The 19437-nt window shown below is 30.1% G+C and overlaps 1 protein-coding gene across 7 annotated transcripts in view; it reads left to right on the forward strand.

The window, feature by feature from the left end:
* LOC143257432 (actin-binding LIM protein 3-like) overlaps positions 1 to 19437 on the forward strand; it is an 85935-nt gene that overhangs the window by 51597 nt on the left and 14901 nt on the right. For 4 of the 7 annotated variants that reach the window (XM_076516097.1, XM_076516103.1, XM_076516102.1 and 1 more), the window contains 14 exons: positions 879 to 1036; positions 1625 to 1751; positions 2862 to 2955; positions 5170 to 5260; positions 6549 to 6661; positions 7134 to 7211; positions 7978 to 8146; positions 9604 to 9654; positions 12158 to 12172; positions 12564 to 12731; positions 13173 to 13324; positions 13651 to 13792; positions 14088 to 14201; positions 17730 to 17818. In XM_076516097.1, coding sequence (XP_076372212.1) covers positions 879 to 1036; positions 1625 to 1751; positions 2862 to 2955; positions 5170 to 5260; positions 6549 to 6661; positions 7134 to 7211; positions 7978 to 8146; positions 9604 to 9654; positions 12158 to 12172; positions 12564 to 12731; positions 13173 to 13324; positions 13651 to 13792; positions 14088 to 14201; positions 17730 to 17818 — 1561 coding nt within the window. The remainder of the gene's footprint in view (positions 1 to 878; positions 1037 to 1624; positions 1752 to 2861; positions 2956 to 5169; positions 5261 to 6548; positions 6662 to 7133; positions 7212 to 7977; positions 8147 to 9603; positions 9655 to 12157; positions 12173 to 12563; positions 12732 to 13172; positions 13325 to 13650; positions 13793 to 14087; positions 14202 to 17729; positions 17819 to 19437) is intronic. The other 3 variants (XM_076516098.1, XM_076516100.1, XM_076516101.1) reach the window with 3 other exon arrangements.

Consider the following 19437-nt stretch of genomic DNA (forward strand, 5'->3'; position numbering starts at 1 on the left):
GTAGTTAGGTGCATAAATAATTTTGAAATTTGCTTCAAAAGCGGATAGGACCAAGGAAAATGATTTATATTTTTTACTTTTACTTTTGCTCATGTTTTTAGTTTTATGTTTTGTTTATTTTGTAGGTTGATTTATACAAGTGGACGAATACAAAAGTGTGTTAGGCAAATTAATTCAGGAAATGAGGCTTTATATTATACTTTAACAGCTAAACCTAACCAGAATTTACACTAATTCAATCTAATTTGAGTAAAGTTAACTAAACAGTGAAAATGAATAATAGTAATTAATTGGTGTTCAAAAAAAGTTATTAGTCCTTATCCTAATTCTGGTTGTAAATGACTTCTTAGTGATGGTAATTACACTTCAACTTAATTCTGGTTCATGCCATAGCAGTTTGTCATGAAATTTAGTAACATAAATAGCATCTCAACCATTTGTGTCAGTTCTGATGAGTTCTGCTGTTAGGGTTTAGGCATAATTTGCACTAGATATGGTAGATAGTGTTGTAAATGTATTATTTTACATTTATCTTTACTTTCAATTACACACCCTCAGAAGGCAGTAATGAATGAATGAATTTGTTTAATTCCCACTCTAAACTTTGGTGTTTTGAAGAAAATTATAAAGTACTGAAAGTATCACCCTCCCAAAAAACAAACAAAAAACACTGTACCATGGAGTATGAATGTATGTGGAATAAAATAAGTCATTTGTTTCTCCCATGCATAATTATCTTTGTTTTTTTGTTTGTTTGTTATTACTAAGTTACTTGTAGTTGTTTATCTTTTATACATATACATATATATAGGAAATAGCTAGTGGTTATTTTTCATTTATCTTAACAAGTACTGATTCTGTCATGTACTGTTATACAGACAACCATTTCCAGCTGGTGAGAAGGTTAGTTTTACAGGACACGAGTATCTCTGTTCTAAGTGTATACAAATTCCTGAGGTGATGATACAAGCCAAGGATGAAGATGTTAAAAAAAAAACAAATGAAAATGAAGAGCCATCTGTTGATAGTGGTCAAAGTAAGTAATGATCTTAATGCATTAGGACATCCATGTGTGATTAGTATGCACTGAGCAGTCATGTCATTGGTGAGCTTTCATCATACTAATTGGACAACAGTAGTTTAATTAGGTTTTTTGTCCAATATAGTTATGCCTTACTGTAGCAGTGATATATCAACAGCATCGTTTGAAGATAATCTTAAAAGTATTAATAAATTTTGTATTATCTTATTAAAAGTATGACATTTGCAATGTCTGTCGTATTCTGATGAATATAACATCAATAAATTCAAAGTAAAAGAATAAAAAAAATTAAAACTGTCATACTGTATGGAATTTGTGTACTATTTCAAACATCTTAAAATTTGACTTTTTATTATGCGTGAACTTTAGACTTTTATATTATCTTGCTTTATTGTAGGAGATGAAAAGGAACATTATAAGGTAAGCAGTATATAACACAGAGTTCAGTCATCAATAATGGATTCAAAGCAGTTGATAAGTGGTTAACAATAACATGCTTTCTTAATTCCTAGTCCCTTATAAGATATTCTTGAGAGAAAGAACATCTAATTCCAAATGAACATGTAATGTTTTGTATTACAGAATGTGCAGGATGTGAACAGGAGCTTATAGAGGGGCAGGCACTTATAGCTTTGGAGAAACCTTGGCACATATGTTGCTTTAAGTGTACTGCTTGTGACGGAGTGTTACATGGTGAATACATGGGGAAGTAAGTGTAGTCAGTAGTACTTTAATTTGTGAAATGTATGGAAATTTTAAAGAAGTGAAGTGTTTCCAAGTGCATTAATATAACCTATTATGTGCAAGACACAAAAGTATGTTTGAAAGTCCAGTGCTGCTACATTCTTTAGTAATTTCATGCATGACATAATAAACAGAATGATGAGTTGACAGGTTTCTTCTTTGCCTGAATGTAACTTACTTTGTGATTATTTATGTTTTGGCTGAGTGACTAATTGCCAGGATAGAAACCTTAAGGTCAGAGTTTGAACCATGATATTCTACTAAACTTTTTCAGCTTTTGGACATTGTAACAGTGACAACTCATTTTGTTTTTTGGTTAAAAGTAGCTATATGGATATGCAGTTCTACTTAAGAGTGGTCAGTAGCTTTAAATAAGGGATAGCTGTGTGTGACCTAAGTCTATGGCCTGGCTGTTTTAACGTGCATGTTACATAAATTGCTAGGTAGATTGAAAAGACTTCCCCAATCTCTACTAAACATCCTTGTATTTGTATTAATGTAGTAGTTTAGGGAATGGTTTTACTGATAGATGGCAGTACTTTGCAAATGACTATTAAAGAAACCTATTGTTCCAAGATTGTTTTCTGAAGTGAAAATGAACCCAAAGTTGAACTCAAACCTGACAAGCAGATTCATGAATTAGGGTTTTGCTCAGTTGGACAGAAGTACACAGGAATATGGAATGTTTTAGATTTCAGTAGTTTTATTTAATTGTATTATAAAATTGCTCTTTCAGTAACCAGAAAGAATGTTAAGGTAGATTGCCTGAAAGGATATATTCATGGCAAGGTAACAGTTTGAAGGTATTATATTACTCGTTTTTAAGATATTTTCTGCTATTACTTAATATATGTGGATTTAGATTTTTTTTCCTACCATGCAGTTTAGTTTCATGTTAAGAATAACTTAAAGCTAGAACATATGAGCAAAAATAAGGGTTTGTAGCATAAATTCAGTGCAAGAAAAAGATGTTATTTATAAATTATTTTTACATAGTTGTATTTTTGTTTAAAAGTTATTTAGTATCAAACTGCTAAATTTAATGTATTGATTTAATTTTTTCACCTTTTTATAGAGATGGCCTTCCATACTGTGAGAAAGACTATCAGAAACTGTTTGGAGTTCGATGTGTCCACTGTGACCTGTACATCACAGGAAAGGTTTTACAGGTAAGATGATTAATCCTTTTATTTTTTATTTTGATTGAGGATTTTACTTGAAGTATCTGTAGGTATATGTTAACTGAAATATTATCATTGTGTTAAGTATACAAAGTTTTAATGTTATATTAAAATTATTTTGGAGCCTCATTATGTTATTATTGTCCATGTTGGTACATTAGATCATACTTTTATTTAATTGTCAATAACTCTGCAGCATAGTTTACAATATTAAAGGATCTACCATAAGGTAGTCATGTTCTAAACACACCACTCCTTTCTGAAATGCTTTCCATAATTTCCATAATAGTGTATGCAGATGACAGTTTTTTGGTGCTTGTTTGAAAAGTTCAGTTGCACAGAAATTCATAAGCACTGTTTCCAGTGATTTACCAGTATGTTTTTGCATGGAAAAACATAAATACTCCATTCATTAGCTGCTTCAGGTATGTGATGGTTGAACTGATATGTTATCGAAACAGTTTGTGTACATATATCTTGTTTCATTTTTCCAAATGAAGTTTGTACTCGATTATATTGTGTACTGCTGGCTAGTGCATGTTGGTGGCTTTTCCACTGATAGTTTTGTTGTTGATTCCTGCTTTGCAGAAGATGCTATATTTTTCTAACCATCATGGTTAAATTAATATTTGGTGGTGTTTTATTCCAAGGTAATACTTGAAATTAATACTAATAACCTACTCTTGCCTCTATGCTACAAGTTTTATGAACCATAGTTTTTTTTATTTAGTCTAACTTTATAGGTTTGTCTTCTTGCTTTACTCAGATGTAACCTAGAAAGTCAAGCCTACCTGCCATCCTGTCTTTCAAAAGATGGCAGTAATTTTCCTAACATTTGCTGCAAGATTATTCATAACCAGTAGAAAGAGAGAATTTAAATATACTGAATTCCTTATAAGGCTGCATCATTTTGACAACAGGTTTTGAAGTATTGTGCCTTCAATATCATTCTCTACTACTGCTGAGTCACCTTGACCAATCAAAAGAATTTTAAACCACTTATAGCTCAACTAGAAAGCTAGTTAAATTATAAGTTTTAGGACATTGTTATTATTTTGTGTTCTGAATTGAATATTTAGAAATAAAAAGATTCAGTGAAGTACAAGGAACAACCATACCAAAAATTAAAGTAACCTGTTATCAAGATTTAGACAACAATGTCAGGCAAAAGTTCTAACATTTTTGTTATTTATATATATATTTTATTTATTATTGTAAAAGATATTCAAATGTAAAATTTAGAAACCTGTTAGGTAAGAAAACCTAAGTGAAACACAAATTCAATAAAGAGTTATGTAAGGGAGGTGTGTGATTTGTTTGTGCATGATTTAATTTAATACTTTTATTTACTGTAACATACACTATGCTTTTGGTGATAGTTTATTGCTTTATTACACAAATTTAGTAGTTGGACATAGTTCAAAGAGCAATAAAGCAATTATATTAAATTAAAGCAGTTGTGAAGAAGTTAGAGGACTGAATTTTGAGGTGAATAATTGTGATTTTTATATACTGTAATAATTATTAGAAAAGATAAGTTAGAGATTTTTATATTTCTAATTGATGTTTAAAAGGTTGGTGAAATGAACCCAGTTCATTTACTCTAGATTAATATTAGTAGTGCTATCTAGTGTAAATGTTTGTTAAACAGTTAAATAAAGAATATTAATATTTTAAAAGAACAAACTATAATTTGTTATTTCTCTGTAAATGTATTCTAAATATGGGAATTGGCATCATATAGTTAAATAAAAGAAATTAGTATGTTGTTAATTAGATTTAAAATTAATTTATTACTTATTTGTTTTGAAGTGTTTTAAAATTTATAAGTGTTTTCAACTTAGCTGTCAAAGTTGTAAAAGTAAAGTTAGTGTTTTATTAACTGATTTTGCAGAAGTTGAAATAATGTGCTATTATGTAGCTTCACGTACTTCATAAAATTTAATACATTCTATAATTAACATTAATTAGTTGTTAATAATGAAATGATGCTTTGAGATACTTGTATGGATGTGTACTAATAACTCAACATCCAAACACTTGCTAAGACGGGTGCAGTCTATTAATGCTGTCTTTTGATATACACTTTTCTACCTAAATTTTATCTCAAGCAAGCATGAATTGCCTCAAAATTGTCGAAACCTAATCAAATTATTATCATAAAAATTAGCATGAATCAAAATAGTACATTCTTTGTTGTAGGCTGGTAATGACCACCATTTTCATCCAAGCTGTGCCCGGTGCTCTAAGTGTGGTGATCCTTTTGGTGATGGTGAAGAAATGTATATGCAAGGTAAGTATCTGTGTTGGTTACCGATTTCTCATGGATTACCATTTTCCAGTTTTCAAGACATTATCTTAAGAACTTTCAATATTACATACAAAGAAAAGGAGCTATACTAATTTAGGTCATAATGAAGATTTTCCATTTGGGATTTTATTTCTGAAAGTTGCCTTATTAAGTAATAGTACTTGTTATCTTTATGATAATTATATTCTGACAGTGTTTTTTTTTTGTAGTGGAGAGTTTCCTAGCTTTACTACTAAGTGGTAAAAGTTTTACTAGTACCTGCATATGTCAAAAACAGAATCACAGTTTATGACTAGTTTTCTTTTAGAAACTGCAAATTATTATTTTTTTAAATATCCCAGTAGTTATGCTCCTCAGCTCATAAACTGCAAGTTGCAGATTGAAAACATTGCAAAACATGCTTGTGCTTTCAGTTGCTAAAGCATTATAATGTGATGGTCAATTTCATTGATTGTTTGTAAGAGTATATCAAGAAATTGTGGTGTATAGTTTGACTAGCTGTTTACCCTTTAGTATATTTTTAAATTTGGGTACAGCTAGTGTAGATAGTTATCAGTTGGATTTGGGCAAAATTTACCAAAAAAAAAAAATTGTTTAGCACAGTTAATGCATGTCCTGTTGCTACAGTTTAACTAATGAGATTCAGTTAACAACTTATTCAACAAGTTTAGCTGGTTTGTAAATTTGGATCAATTTTAAAATAAGTGAACATAATTGGTGAGTAATATGCTGTACTCAGTATTTCAAAAAAAATTGTTAAAAGACTAAAGTGTGAAATGTCCAGAAAGTTAGGGTCAGATACATCCTGTGTCTGTTATACTTCTGTTTGTGAAATTAACAGAAAAGCGTAGAATAGACCTCAGTGGTGTTGACCTGCTGCATTTCCTTCTAGTTGATCAGTTCAAAATTGGGAAAAGCTAATGCTTCTAGACAACCCTCGAATTGCTTTGTTCAAAGTTCAAAAGACCATGTTATTCAATACTGGAAGAAACCAAAACAAAACCACAAATTAAAACCTTGTTTGAAAAGATGTCAATTTTTTTCTCTTTCAAAATGGTATTTCGTACTTGTGTGTGAATAAAATATTTTAACGTGCTCAACACACACACACACACACACACACACACACACACACACACACACACACACACCTACCTACCTACCTACCTAAAAAAGCTTCTACAGTTCTACAGTTTCATACTGGTGTTTCATTTGTTACAACATAAACATTGATACAGAATGTGAATAATAATTCAGACTTAACTTCTAGGTGGAGCCATCTGGCATCCAAGCTGTGGGCCAGCTCCTGAGGAAACGTTAGCTGATAATTATATAAATGGTCAGACAAAAGAAGAATACGTGGTTGATGGCCAGGTATTAAAGGTATTTGGTTATTTCATACCTGAGTGACTCATTACAGTTTCTTATTAACATTCAGATATTTTATTCAAATTTAGTAGGTTCCTAAAAGGTATTTTCAGTGAAGGTGTAAACATTTTGGAAGATATATGTAGGTAGTATAACCTCATAGCTGATATTTAAACTGTTTGACTTTCGAGCACGATTCAGAAGACTAGTAGATTTGTCATTTTTTTGCATGAAAAACAAATTACTCGAGTTTTAAGCCTGAAAGTCATTGGATTGCATGGGATTAATTTGAATTTTTTAAGTTTGGTTTTAATGGTGTTAAATATTGCATGTTACTGAATATTTCTAATTCTTGTTACTTCTCCCTAAAGTTAAGCTGAAATATTATTTAAATAAACTTCCTACAGGGGATCTAAGAAATTCTTAAGCAATGCCTGATGTTATTGGAGTTTGTTGCATGTGTTTTGTATCTTTGTTTGTCTGCTAGCATGCAGTAGGTCGCTCATATTCATCAAGTACATCAAGGTCAAGCTCGGCAAGTCCACATGGTTCACTTACAAGAAAGGTTAGTAGACTCATAACACTGAATTGCATTTAGGCAAAATTCACTATTCTTATGTTCTTAACATGATGTGTGATGTCAAAGCATACAATTTTTTTATATTTTACTTTTTGTTTGTGTGGTTTGTATGTAATAATCTTCAGTTTCATAGTTCCACTTTGATATATCAGTTTAAATGGACGTTATCAAGGAACAAGTATGTAGGCAGCTTTTAGAAAGGATGTTTTCAACTGTATTTCTGTTGTCACCAATTAATCTCTTTTCCAACTTAGGTTTAAAAATTTTTTTTAGTTTAGAGCAGTGGTGGGAAGTATTTTGATTTGTCATGCAGTTAGATATTACATGGTCAGTTTGCTACATTTTGAAGGCTAGGAAGAAATTCAGTTTTGTTTAATAATATGTATATGTTATTTTTTAAATAAAGTAAGCAAAGGTAAAGCAGTTCAAGTTCAAGTTTATAAAACAACATTTAATACAAGTGAAAAGGTATTTCACTGGGGTGAACCTGTATGGCTGTTTTTCCATACCAAACTTTTTAAATAAATAACAAATAAGAAAGAATTCACATTTGTCTATTTCCTTTCATTTTCAGCAAGCAAAAGTTGTGTATAAGATTGCCTTTGTACTCAAACACAACATTTTGCAAAGGAATTTTAGAAGTTTTCTACACTTTATGTTGCTTTGAATGATGGTAGAAAGCTTTTGTTCTCTACGTTTTATTAATTTGCTGTAGTAGAGAGTGAACTTTTTTTTTTCATATCTAATTCAGTATGGTCATAAACGCATGGGAAGTTATCCTGAGAAAGAAAATCTATTGAGTAAGGACCTCAATCATGTGTACACCATAAGCTACTTGACAGCAGAACCAACACAGGGCTATCTTAGACGTCCTGTCCAACCCTATCCACCCAAATCTCCACAGTTTCACAGACCCCCAGGTGAGTTAAAGGGAGTGCACCACCATTTTAATTCTCGCACGCTGTTGAAGAAATTAATTTATTGAAAGGATTGTCTTCTCATTTTTCTTATTCTTTATCTTGTGATTGTTTAATTTAAAACAAGTGTTTTCAAGTTTTAGCATAAAATTATTATGAATGGAAACTTTGAAGGCTAATGCATAATATAAATGTTAAATTCCACTCAGAAATACACTTAATATCTGCATGTCATTTTAAATGTGCATTTTTTAAACATTTAACTACATTCAGGTGTTTTTTGTGTTCTTTTCACTTAGAAAAAATCTGAAAATGTAATCCATTTACCTATTTCCTTTAAGCTTGTCAAGTTGTAGAATTCATTAAATGTAATTTAATATCCATTACTAAAACAGCACGTAAACATTGTGTGTTTGTGTATGTAAATTTCTTATTTCGGAGATATTTACATGCTAACCTCTTTAGTAACAAAACAATTATCAAAGAACAGAAATTTTAAAATAGGTTGAAATCTAATTAAAGACTAGATCCTTTTCTAACAGTTGTTTGTAACATTTTGTAAAACAAAGTCTAAACTGTATTACTTAGGCCTAAGTGTTTTTGTAATTAGTGTGCTGGGTTGTGGATCAGAAGATCCAATATTTGCTCTGTAATGCTGCTGTATGTGTGTCACTTTTAACTTCTGGTTCTGTTTTAAGAGTAATAATCAATCCATTTAGTCAGTTTAATGTTCTTGTGATAGGAATTTTGCTAATTGGCTGTCTTCCCTATGATTGTTAATTTAAAATTATGGACAGCCATTCCTGAATTAGTGCACTTTGACCTAACTGCTTAGCTTGTGCTCATAAGATGGTGTTTATGAGGAAAATTCCACTTATGTTTCTGTGACTTGTTTATAACGTTAAAAAATAAACTCAAGTGTTAAATAATGAGGACATTGAATAATTTGGTGATTACAGCTCTGACCTTAAACATGAGCAAAATGAGAAAGTTCTTTGGACCAGACACTAGTTTGTTAAAAATGAAATTTGAAGTTAAAACTTGTTCATTATGTTTTTCCTTTGCAAAAGTGGAGCAGAATATCTAATGTATAAACCTTTAAAATTGAGTTGGACAAATCCCCTTAAACCTTATCTCTCTAGTGTAAAACCTATTAGTAAACTAAGTGATTTGATTATCGTATTACTTGGAGGCTGGGGGATCATGAGCTCCAGATGATTAACTGCTAGTGACCTTTTATAAGCTTCTTCAATAACAAAACAATAAGTAAAAGAGACTAATAGTGTGTTAAAATGTTTCAGTATGTTTTTACAATTATAACAGGTGTAGTTGATTGTATTATAGAAATTCAAAAAATGTTAAGTGATGTAAGTGCTTATTTCTGGAAAAATAATTTGAAAATTGTATTGTATGCAACTGAGTTTTGGAACTGTATGTAAATTTGTATATTTGTGTTTCAGATCACATTGTGAAAAGAACAACAGTCTTTAGAACACCAGTTTCTAGACAAGGTTTGTCATCTATTAGTTGAATATTCTTATAAATTTCGTTAAATATACAATGAATTTCACTTTTAAGAACTTGTAATTGAAAGTAAATAATGTGTAATAATATGCCAACATGCTACATCTGACAAGTTCTTGTACGTAGTACCACAGCTTTTCGGAATACAACACAATTGTGACGTAGGTATCACTTGTATCATAAATTTCATGCACAACAACTGTTATGATGTGGACTATATTAAGTGAATTATAATTACTATCAGTTCTGTTTCAGGTCATTTAAAAACCAGAATAAGAGGAGATATTAAAAATACAATATTATTTATTTTACACACAGTTTAATTATTATAATAACTGAAAAGTTGGGAAGTAATTTTTGTATTTAAGTAATGTTTATAGAATAATTAAACAATTTTATTAATTAAAACCTGTGTATATAGTAAGATTTGGGAAAAAGTATTTGGCTTTTATATAGTTATGTATATTACTGTGTTAGACAATACCCATCACATAATTACATATGAAAGGCAGAGTATAATTTTATTACAGTACATAAAATATTATCAAATAGATACACAAGTTGTAACTTTTGTTTCAAAATTCAGATATTCTTAATTGTAATCCTTTTGCTTCAAAGTGAATTATTTTATATTGTAGTTAGTTTCATAGTCATTGGTGTGGCTTATTTTCTGTACTAATAAATTCAAGTTTTACTCTGTTAAAGAAAACATAAGAAGGATCTAGTCATGTATTCTAGATATGATAGCACTAGAAGGAAGTACAGGTTGATCTGGTTTAACATGTGTTCTACAGAGGGAGCTGTATCTACTTTTATACTTACAACTAATAATTACTTAATCATTAAAAAGAAATATATTGACTGTAAGGTCATTGAATTTATACTAAAATATGAAAAACATAATTTTTAAGTTGACAGACATTGGCTGTTTTGAAGCATACTAAACCAAAGTAGTATTGTACATTTAGAAAATCTAGATAAAGGTTTTCTAAATTTATTTATAAACTCCTTGGAAATTGGTTTGAAAAGAATTATGGGTTGAGGATTTTTTTTTTTTTTTTGCCAATTCATATGTCTACATGAGTAGAAGGTATATTTCAGTATGTTTCTAGAGGTATAATTGTTTTTTCTATAGCTTTTATGAGAACCTTATTTGGTGACACATTAGTAACAGCTTGAACATGATTTTGTGTCAGCTCATAACCTTGTATACATGTATGGGGAGCAATGTGTGAGGATGCCACAACTTTTTTTTCTTTTCTTTTCAGAGTGCCATTGAACATGGTAGTATTTTTTTCAATACCAACGTTATCAAATATTCATTTTATCTTAAATATTTTTATAGTAACAGTTTACAGGAGAGGATAGTACAGACCAGACACAGTATAAGGGGATACTGAAAATAATTGTTGATGTTCATTTTTAAGATTGTAAAGGTTATGTAAATACAGTATGGAAAACATTTCATTCTTCACACCCACACTTGTCATCATCTGTGGCAGACTGACATCAGACATGTTTTGAGTACAAATACTTTGATAATGCAACTGATTTTCTGTGTACAATAAACTTGTATTTTGCTGCAAGCTTTCCAAGTTTTGTGTGGATGTGTGTAGTAAGTTTGAAATTATGGTTAGCCTTCCTTTTCCAATATAGGATTGGTCCATTGGTCAGACCTCACACACTTCCAATTAGTGTATACACTCACCTTGTCTCTTTTGCTCTTTAATATGCATTAGAGAATAGTATCCTTTTTTGACAGTAGTGTCATTAGTGGAAACCAGTAGTGATATTATATCTTCCTACCAAGTCATCTGGTTGTGAAAGTTTATTGAGCTAACATTCCTTTTCATTATTGTGGTTTTATGTTGGTTATACACTTTCAGATAAATGTAGTTTGTTTTCATTAAAATTTCCTTTATTTAAGTTGGCGCTTTCAAATATGTTTCCAGGTTTTCAGATAGATTTTCATGCATCTTGTCTGGAAATCTTCAGATTGATATGGGTATGTTCAAAGCACAGAAAGAATGTACTAACTTGTAACCTAAAGCAGCTTTACTCTGCTTACAAGAATTCAGGAGTGAACAGATCATGGCTGCTTGTAATTTTATTTTGGAGTTGACTTATGATAAATTCTCTTATTTAATTTGATAATGTTTCTATTAAAGAAATGTAGAACTATTTTTAATCTGTAAAAACCACACAGCAGTTTGCATAAAATTTACTGCCACGATTAGTGTATTTCTATATTATACACATTAAAAGTTAAAATGAATGAAAATTTGAGGCGATAAATAGCTCATGATGAGTAGACCTTTTGATGGTTGTTTTACCTTTTACTTTTGTAATTCTCACAGTATTCCTTACTTTTAATGGTGATGTTATAATATTGTGTTTTAAAACATTTACTAATATAATTCACATTTAGTTGTCAATTTTCATCATTAATTTTCTTTTTTTTCATGATGGGCCATTGACGGTTTATTTCAGGGATGTCATTTCTAGGTAAATATGTTTGTTTAATTTTGTTAAGTACTAAAATAATGTTTTTCTGCTAAATAGATTTATGAATTTTTGCAATTGCATGTAGGAAGTCTTTTTATTTAAAGCTCTTATTTTAAGGGTCTCTGCAGTGATTCATGCATGTCAGTCTCTTTTGTGTTAACTTTTTTTTTAGAATGAACTGTTTTTCATTTTTCCCTGAGAAGTTTCATATTTTTAATGACTTGACATTTCATGCATTTTTCCACTAAAAACAATTTGACATTTTCTGTGTTAAAATGTTACAGTACTTGCTAGGAGTTTGTTATATACCTCATTAATTTTATCAAAACAAGATGTTGGTACGTTTAATGTATTTCATTTTGTGCTCAGAAAAAACGCTTTTTGATTCCAGTGGAATCCATCCAGGCTAGCGTTCCTCGACCTCGGTCTCCATACATGAATAATGAAGAACCAATAGAAATGTCCCACTACCCAGGAGCTCAACGTCCTAAGCCTACAGAGGTTGCCAGGATAGAAAGAGATGACTTTCCTGCTCCTCCATTTCCTTATGCTGACTCAGGTATGCTCATTGCTTCAAACAGTGTTTCTCTTAATGCAATAAATTTGTATCTTATTTCTGGAAGAGAGGAAGTAACATTTCTCAAAAACCTTAGACTTTGGCTAGGTTGAATCTTTTAAATGATAATTTAGTTAAATTTGCATGTCTCTACTTGTGCTCCAAAGGCTGTAATCATAAATATCTGATAATTTATAATATATTGATTTTTATGTCGTCACATGGGTACAGAAATGGAAGGGTAGTTACTATAAACTTTGTGTGGTTGAAGATTTTGATTTTGCACTTTCGATTTGATCATTTGTAAGTCATATTTCTGGCATCATAGGTGTTTGTTTTAAAAGATTAGTCTAGTTTTAAGTTTTTCTTTTGAAGTTATGTTTTATACTATTATTTTTACTTAGTGTTATTTCAAACCTAATCTAACAATTTTGTGTGATATAGAATGTAAGAGACGTTGGAGTGGTAGCTCCAAAGACTTTGAAGTTGATGAAAACCAAGATGTGAAAGAAAAAGAAGAAGAAAGAGTTAAGGAAGATCCACGTTTAAAGAAAGAGGAAGAAGAATTGTCTAAAATAGCTAGTGGGATTGGCAAGGTTAGCATTGTTTTGTATCGGTCTCCGATAGATAGTGTTAACTTTGACTGTAAGATTTGGCTAATCTTGTTAGCGTTTTGGAAGCGAGTCATGAAAACGTTTAAGTATTTAGATATGAGAAGTACTTATTTAAGTTATTTTTTTAACAATGTGTATCATTTATAATATTTCTAGCAGACTATCTCTAGATGTGTGTTTCTCTACATGTGTGGATATTTTTGACTGAAGTTTGTAGAGCAACTACAAAAGTGTTAATAATTCTATGTAAGATATTTGCAATTATACACTTTTTACCAGACAAGATTAACAGATTTTAAACTCACCAGGTGTTTCTGAAAACTGTGCAAGAAAGAGAAAAAATGCGTGCTTGGAAGATGAATCACATTGACCCTCGAAGTGCTTCTAGGACTCCTTCAGCAAGTCGAGAGGTTCCTATTAAACTTCGTTATGATAGTCCTGTCAATGCCTGTAGGTTATTAAGATTATTTTATTATGTTTTTGGGGTTGAATAAGAGGCCCCAAGATCATGTTTACATATTTTTAAAAGTTACTCATGGAAATTTAATTTTTCATAATGATTTGTGAAACAGGTTTTTGTTATTGGTATTAATTCTTATTTGTATAAAAATAAGTTTTCACATTAGTCTTATATTAAAATAGTTGTCCGGTTTATATACATTTTTACTGTTGGACTTGAATACTTCTTTTTCCGTTGGTGAAGTTTTCATTAGTAATGTAAGATGTCAATGTTTTGTTTTGTCAGCACCATCTCGTGCAATGGATAGACCTCGACCATGGGAAGAAGAGGAATTTGACCGGGGATCCAGTAACAGGTCATCTTTGGGCAAGTCTGGACGTGTTACACCCACTTACAATGGTAATTGAATTTTGACATATTGATTTGTAATTTGAAACAATTTTCAATTGCTGTGTAAAAATATTAATCTACTAGAATGTCTACATTTTGCTGAATTTTGGCATAACTTCTTTAAATGACAAGTCAACTAAAACATTAGCTATCAAAATAATCTGTTATCAGTAGTTTACATGTTCTGTCAGAATGAGTTATTTTATAGCTTAGTCTCTCACAATAGTCTGTATACAAGTAACCAAACAAAATTGTTTAAAATCCCATCAAAAATTTGTTGGACTGGGATTAATCACGGGTTGGATTATTTTTTACATTTTGTATTATTTGTGTTAACGGGTAGCTCTAACGAAACATGTCACAGGCCCACAAGCAATTCAGTGTTAATAAAGAAAAGCAGGAATCATTTAAAATGGTGTGGGATACCCCTTGTAAAACATTATACACTAAGCACCACATAAGGCAAAGAAAGTCCTAATGAGACAAAATTGTGTCAGCTGTACAATATGCTGTTAGATATTTAATTCAGAATGAGAGTGTTGGAAATGCCAAAAAGTTATTTTATACAATGTATTGCAGAGTAAACTCTCAAACTTTGATTTTGGTGATGGGATGTGAAACTGAAACTTCTTACTGGGCAAGTGCTTTAGCCACTTAAGAAATTTGGGATATCTTGAATGTTTCAAGCCTCAGTTTTAACTCTGTTGGTTATTAAGTGTGAAATTTTGCAGAGTTCATAGTTTTGAGTCCTACATTGTCCCAATTTTCACTTCAAATAAATTCTGACTGTGCCCATCAAACTACCCTATCTTGATCGAGTCATTGTTTGTTGACTTGCTTTTAAAATCACTGAACTATTATTTTATTAATGTATCTCCATAAGTTTGGTGTAAAAGTAAATATTAAACACACCTGAACATTGATTTTTGTGTGTTACATAGTATGCTGAATACAGCACTTGTTCATGTTAGATGTTTGTGATATTAAAATGTAAATCTGTAGTTTTATATTATTTAGGAATTCAAATTACTGATATTGGCAAGCTATAATATAAAGTAAGAACTTCCTATCTTTTCTATTTGCTGAGCTGTCTCTATTTAGTGAATCAAATGGAAATGGTCCCTTGTGTACACTTCTATGTATGACATGCAATAACCAATTGGAAGCTCAGAATATTTTCTTTATGATTTTCTTAGCCATTTTCAAATATAATGGTATTCTCTCTTTTTGAGACAAACCTTCTTGCTGGTAAGTTCAGTTTTTACCCTGTTTGAGATTTCATATTTTTTTTTAGATAGAAATACAGTTTAATAATTAAACTTGATAAATTATAATGGAATTTGTTGTATTGATGAGGTAATTTGTGATTTGTTTTTAAAATTCAAGTGTGTGTGTGTGTGTGTGTGTGTGTGTGTGTAAAACCTAAAATATTGTTTCATTCTCCATGTACAAAATTCTTTAAAGCTTAGTAAGCTACAACAAGCAGCAACTGAGTACAAAGGTCATAACTTGGGATAATTGTTTGCTTTATTTTTTGTTTGTTGTTCTATGTTTTAAGGACTTGTTTGTAAATTGTAATGTGTGTGTGCATGCATGCATGCACATACATTATTTAATATAAAAGAACAATCTTAATATATAGTTTAATAATATAATAATTGAAATGTTATTGTATATTATCAAATGCTAGTCAGTAAAATACAGACAAGATAGGTCACTTTGTAAAAAAACTGATGTAAATGCATGTGTTCCATGTCACTGTAACTTGTGTATTGTTAGCCAGGCACAGCTGAAGGTCACAATAATTAAAATAAATCTATATACATGTATAATGTAAGATTTAAGCTATTTAGTTTAAACGTTTATTTTTGCTTTATAGTCTGTAGTCATTCTAGAATGAAAAAGGCATAACTTATGTTCATTTCTTAATTTTATATGGTGGTTATGAGATTGGTCAAATTGACCGAACACAATGATTTGTCAGTAAAGATAACATTAAGGTTTATTTTTTTTAAGAAATGTTTTATAAATCTATCTGTACTAATATTATAAGGGTTTTGCATGTGAAATTTGAAATTTTTATGATGCATAAAAGTATTTTTAATCTTAAAATGAAAATATTTTGCATGTTGGATGACAATATACAAAAGTAAAATGGGCATGAGAAAAACATTGCTTAACAGACCTTAAGACTTAATTTTAAAAAATCTGATATTTTGTATTTGAAAGCATTCTAATGTTTACTGATAATCTGCCAAATTTGTGAACATGCACTTACTAATTTAGAAGTAATAGCATGAAAGCTTTAACAAGCACAAAATGGCTGAGGACAGTCCCAGAGATTGAGACCATGGATAAAGTGTTAATAAAATTAACTGGAAGGGCACTCGGAGCACATACCTCTACCATGAAGCATGAATCACACATGGTTTCAAGAAACACGAAAATGTGTCTATATCTGTTGTTATCGATTGACATTAACAATTTTTGGCAGAACATTGAAGAATAATATTCTACATAAGTCCAAGTTTTGTGAAAATATAATATTTGATTTAGTTTTATGGCAAAAGTATTGTGAAAAATCAGTCCCCATATTAACAAATAGGGAATTTTTGTGACCCTCCATAAACTAATCACATCTAATTTGAGTCATAGTCTAAATATATACCAACTTTTGTTCAAAACTATATAGCCATTTTATAGAAATATAATATTGGTGGTGGAAGTAATGATTGCACTAATAAAGTTTAGATAGCCAAATTAGGTCAGTGTCATGCATGAAGTTTAATGCATTCTTTCAATAATGACTATTGGACTTGAATTTGGTAGAAGTTTAACAAACAGCATTCTATACATTTTTAATATAAGCCAAATGAAAAAAAAAGTATGATGCTTTAGAAAATTTACAACTTTATGATTGCATACATATCTAAATACTGGTGACAGTTCTGCAGATTTGTTTATCATGGATAATTACTCTTAAGAAAATAATTGTTAGTTCTCATATTTACTAATATTCCTCATTTTCATTAATTATTTTGACAGAAATTTCGTCAATATGAAATGAAGCATCATAAGATACCTATACTTTGAATACTGTAAGCTGTTTCATAAACTTTATTTTTAAAGAAGGTACAAAATTGGTATTAGATTTATAATAACATTATATTCTAAATAATTACATTTATTAAAACGTAGATAGAATATCTATTTGATATGAGTTTTGTTTAAACATTTTTGGAGTTTTGTACCTGTATCCTTGATTAAATCACATGAAGTTTGTTCTTACCTTCTTAAACTTTACCAGAGGTAGTTTACAATCAAAAATATAGATTTTTATTTTGTTTCTGTTGTTTTTCTAGTTAGTATTTCATTGTGATGACATCATTATATTATTAGTAGCTCAGCTTCATGCTTTTTTATGTCAAAAACATGTTTATATAATACTGTTTCAGTTTGTTTATTCTTCATGTTTTGAAAATACATTGTGATGTTACTTGTTGGGTTTCATGTTTTATTTGTTGTTTTTGCATACAGTGGTGTCCTCACTACGAATAGCACCTAAACCTGGATATGGGTTTGCAACCAAATCTGCTACTCTTCCTGTTGGTGGCCGAGATTATGGGGCAAGTACTTTGTTCCTGTAGTAACCATCTTCATTTTTAATAAAACATTCTTGGAAGGATAATATCCAAGTTGAAATTAACTTTAGTTTGGCAGTATTATATCAGTAGTTTTTTATTACTCATGTATTATAACTGTAGTGGTTTTTAACAGTTTATAAATTTTCCAAAGCACAATGTTAGATATGTTTCTTCTTTTGTTATTAAATCCCTAGTGACCTTATTACATACCTTATGGAAAGAAATAATTGATACACTTAACTTATTAAGTGCTTGCCTTTAAATTAAATGCAACGTGGCAACTCTTCATTCGTAATCAAAATGTATGGAAGAACGGTTTATAATTAACTTTAGTTTGACAGTGCTATTTTACCATGTATTTATTTCACATAGATAATTACAGTAATAATTAAATAGTTTTTATAAATGTACAAAGTATTTTTTTTTCCCTTTATGCTTTGAAGTGTTAGGTACAGTTGTATATTGAAGATTCGTTTCATTCTGTTTGCGACCCTAACGTTTGTTTTATTATGATTATTATTGTTTAATGTTTTAAATATTTTTCAATAGATTTTATAAGCACAAAAATTTCAACATTCTGGATTTAAGCAAAATCCATTTCAAAATTTGAACATTTTTTGTTTTAACATTTTCAAGATCATTATACTTCTAATGCAACTTTATTTTTAATGTCTTATTGTACAGTTGTCAGTGTAAGGTGTTCATTGTTTTGGTAAAGGTGGCATATACAGCTTTACAAAGAAGTCATGATGTATTAAACACAAGATTTATAAAACCTGTAGAAATGATTTTTGTCAGTAAGTAAGAAGTATTAGTTATTTAGTAACATTTAGATAAATTTTCAATTTTGATATTATTGGAAGTATACATTGTAAAATATTTCAGCATGTTTGTGCACATTGTGCGTGTGCGTGTGTGAGAGAGAGAGAGAGAGAGTACAATGTCAGCATAATTAATTAGAAATAAATCCAACACTTAGTCATTATATTGCTAAAAACCTTTCATAAGGTTTGGGCAGTGTCTTGATGTCTCTTGAGTGCTTTAAAGTTTTAATGTCCTTTTATGAAAACAATTTCCTGTTGTTATAAGTGTAAGTTTATCAGTTGTTCTAGTAAGGTTTGGGAGTGTATTTTGGAAGATGAAGCAAAAATTGGGTATTGTGTACTTTTGTACATGTTACCCTTCTGTTTCTTGAAATATGTAGTTTTGATGTAATAATCATTGCAACATGTTTTTGTTACGAAGTTAATAACATGTTAACCAATTATCTTAACAAAAGATTAATAATTTTTACTCGTAATAAGCTATCTGTTGGAGCAAAACTTCTAGAGATTATAATGCACTCTTTTGTCAGTCTGATATCCTAGTTTCTAATGATACTTTCTGCCATAATCCCAATAATATATCACAAAATTCACTTAGCTTAGGAGACTTAAGTGAATCCTATATAGTCTTCAAAATATTCTGTTTTTATGCCCTGCTTTGTGGAAGGTAGTGACTGACTTGTTAATAATAATTAACTTAAGTGTTTGTGCACTCAAATTTTTATCCAACAGTCCATTAAAAAAAGAAAAAGTGGAAATGTGCCCTGTTTCAGGAGT

Source organism: Tachypleus tridentatus, chromosome 7, assembly GCF_004210375.1.
Source record: "Tachypleus tridentatus isolate NWPU-2018 chromosome 7, ASM421037v1, whole genome shotgun sequence".
In the NCBI taxonomy this organism is placed as follows: domain Eukaryota; kingdom Metazoa; phylum Arthropoda; class Merostomata; order Xiphosura; family Limulidae; genus Tachypleus; species Tachypleus tridentatus.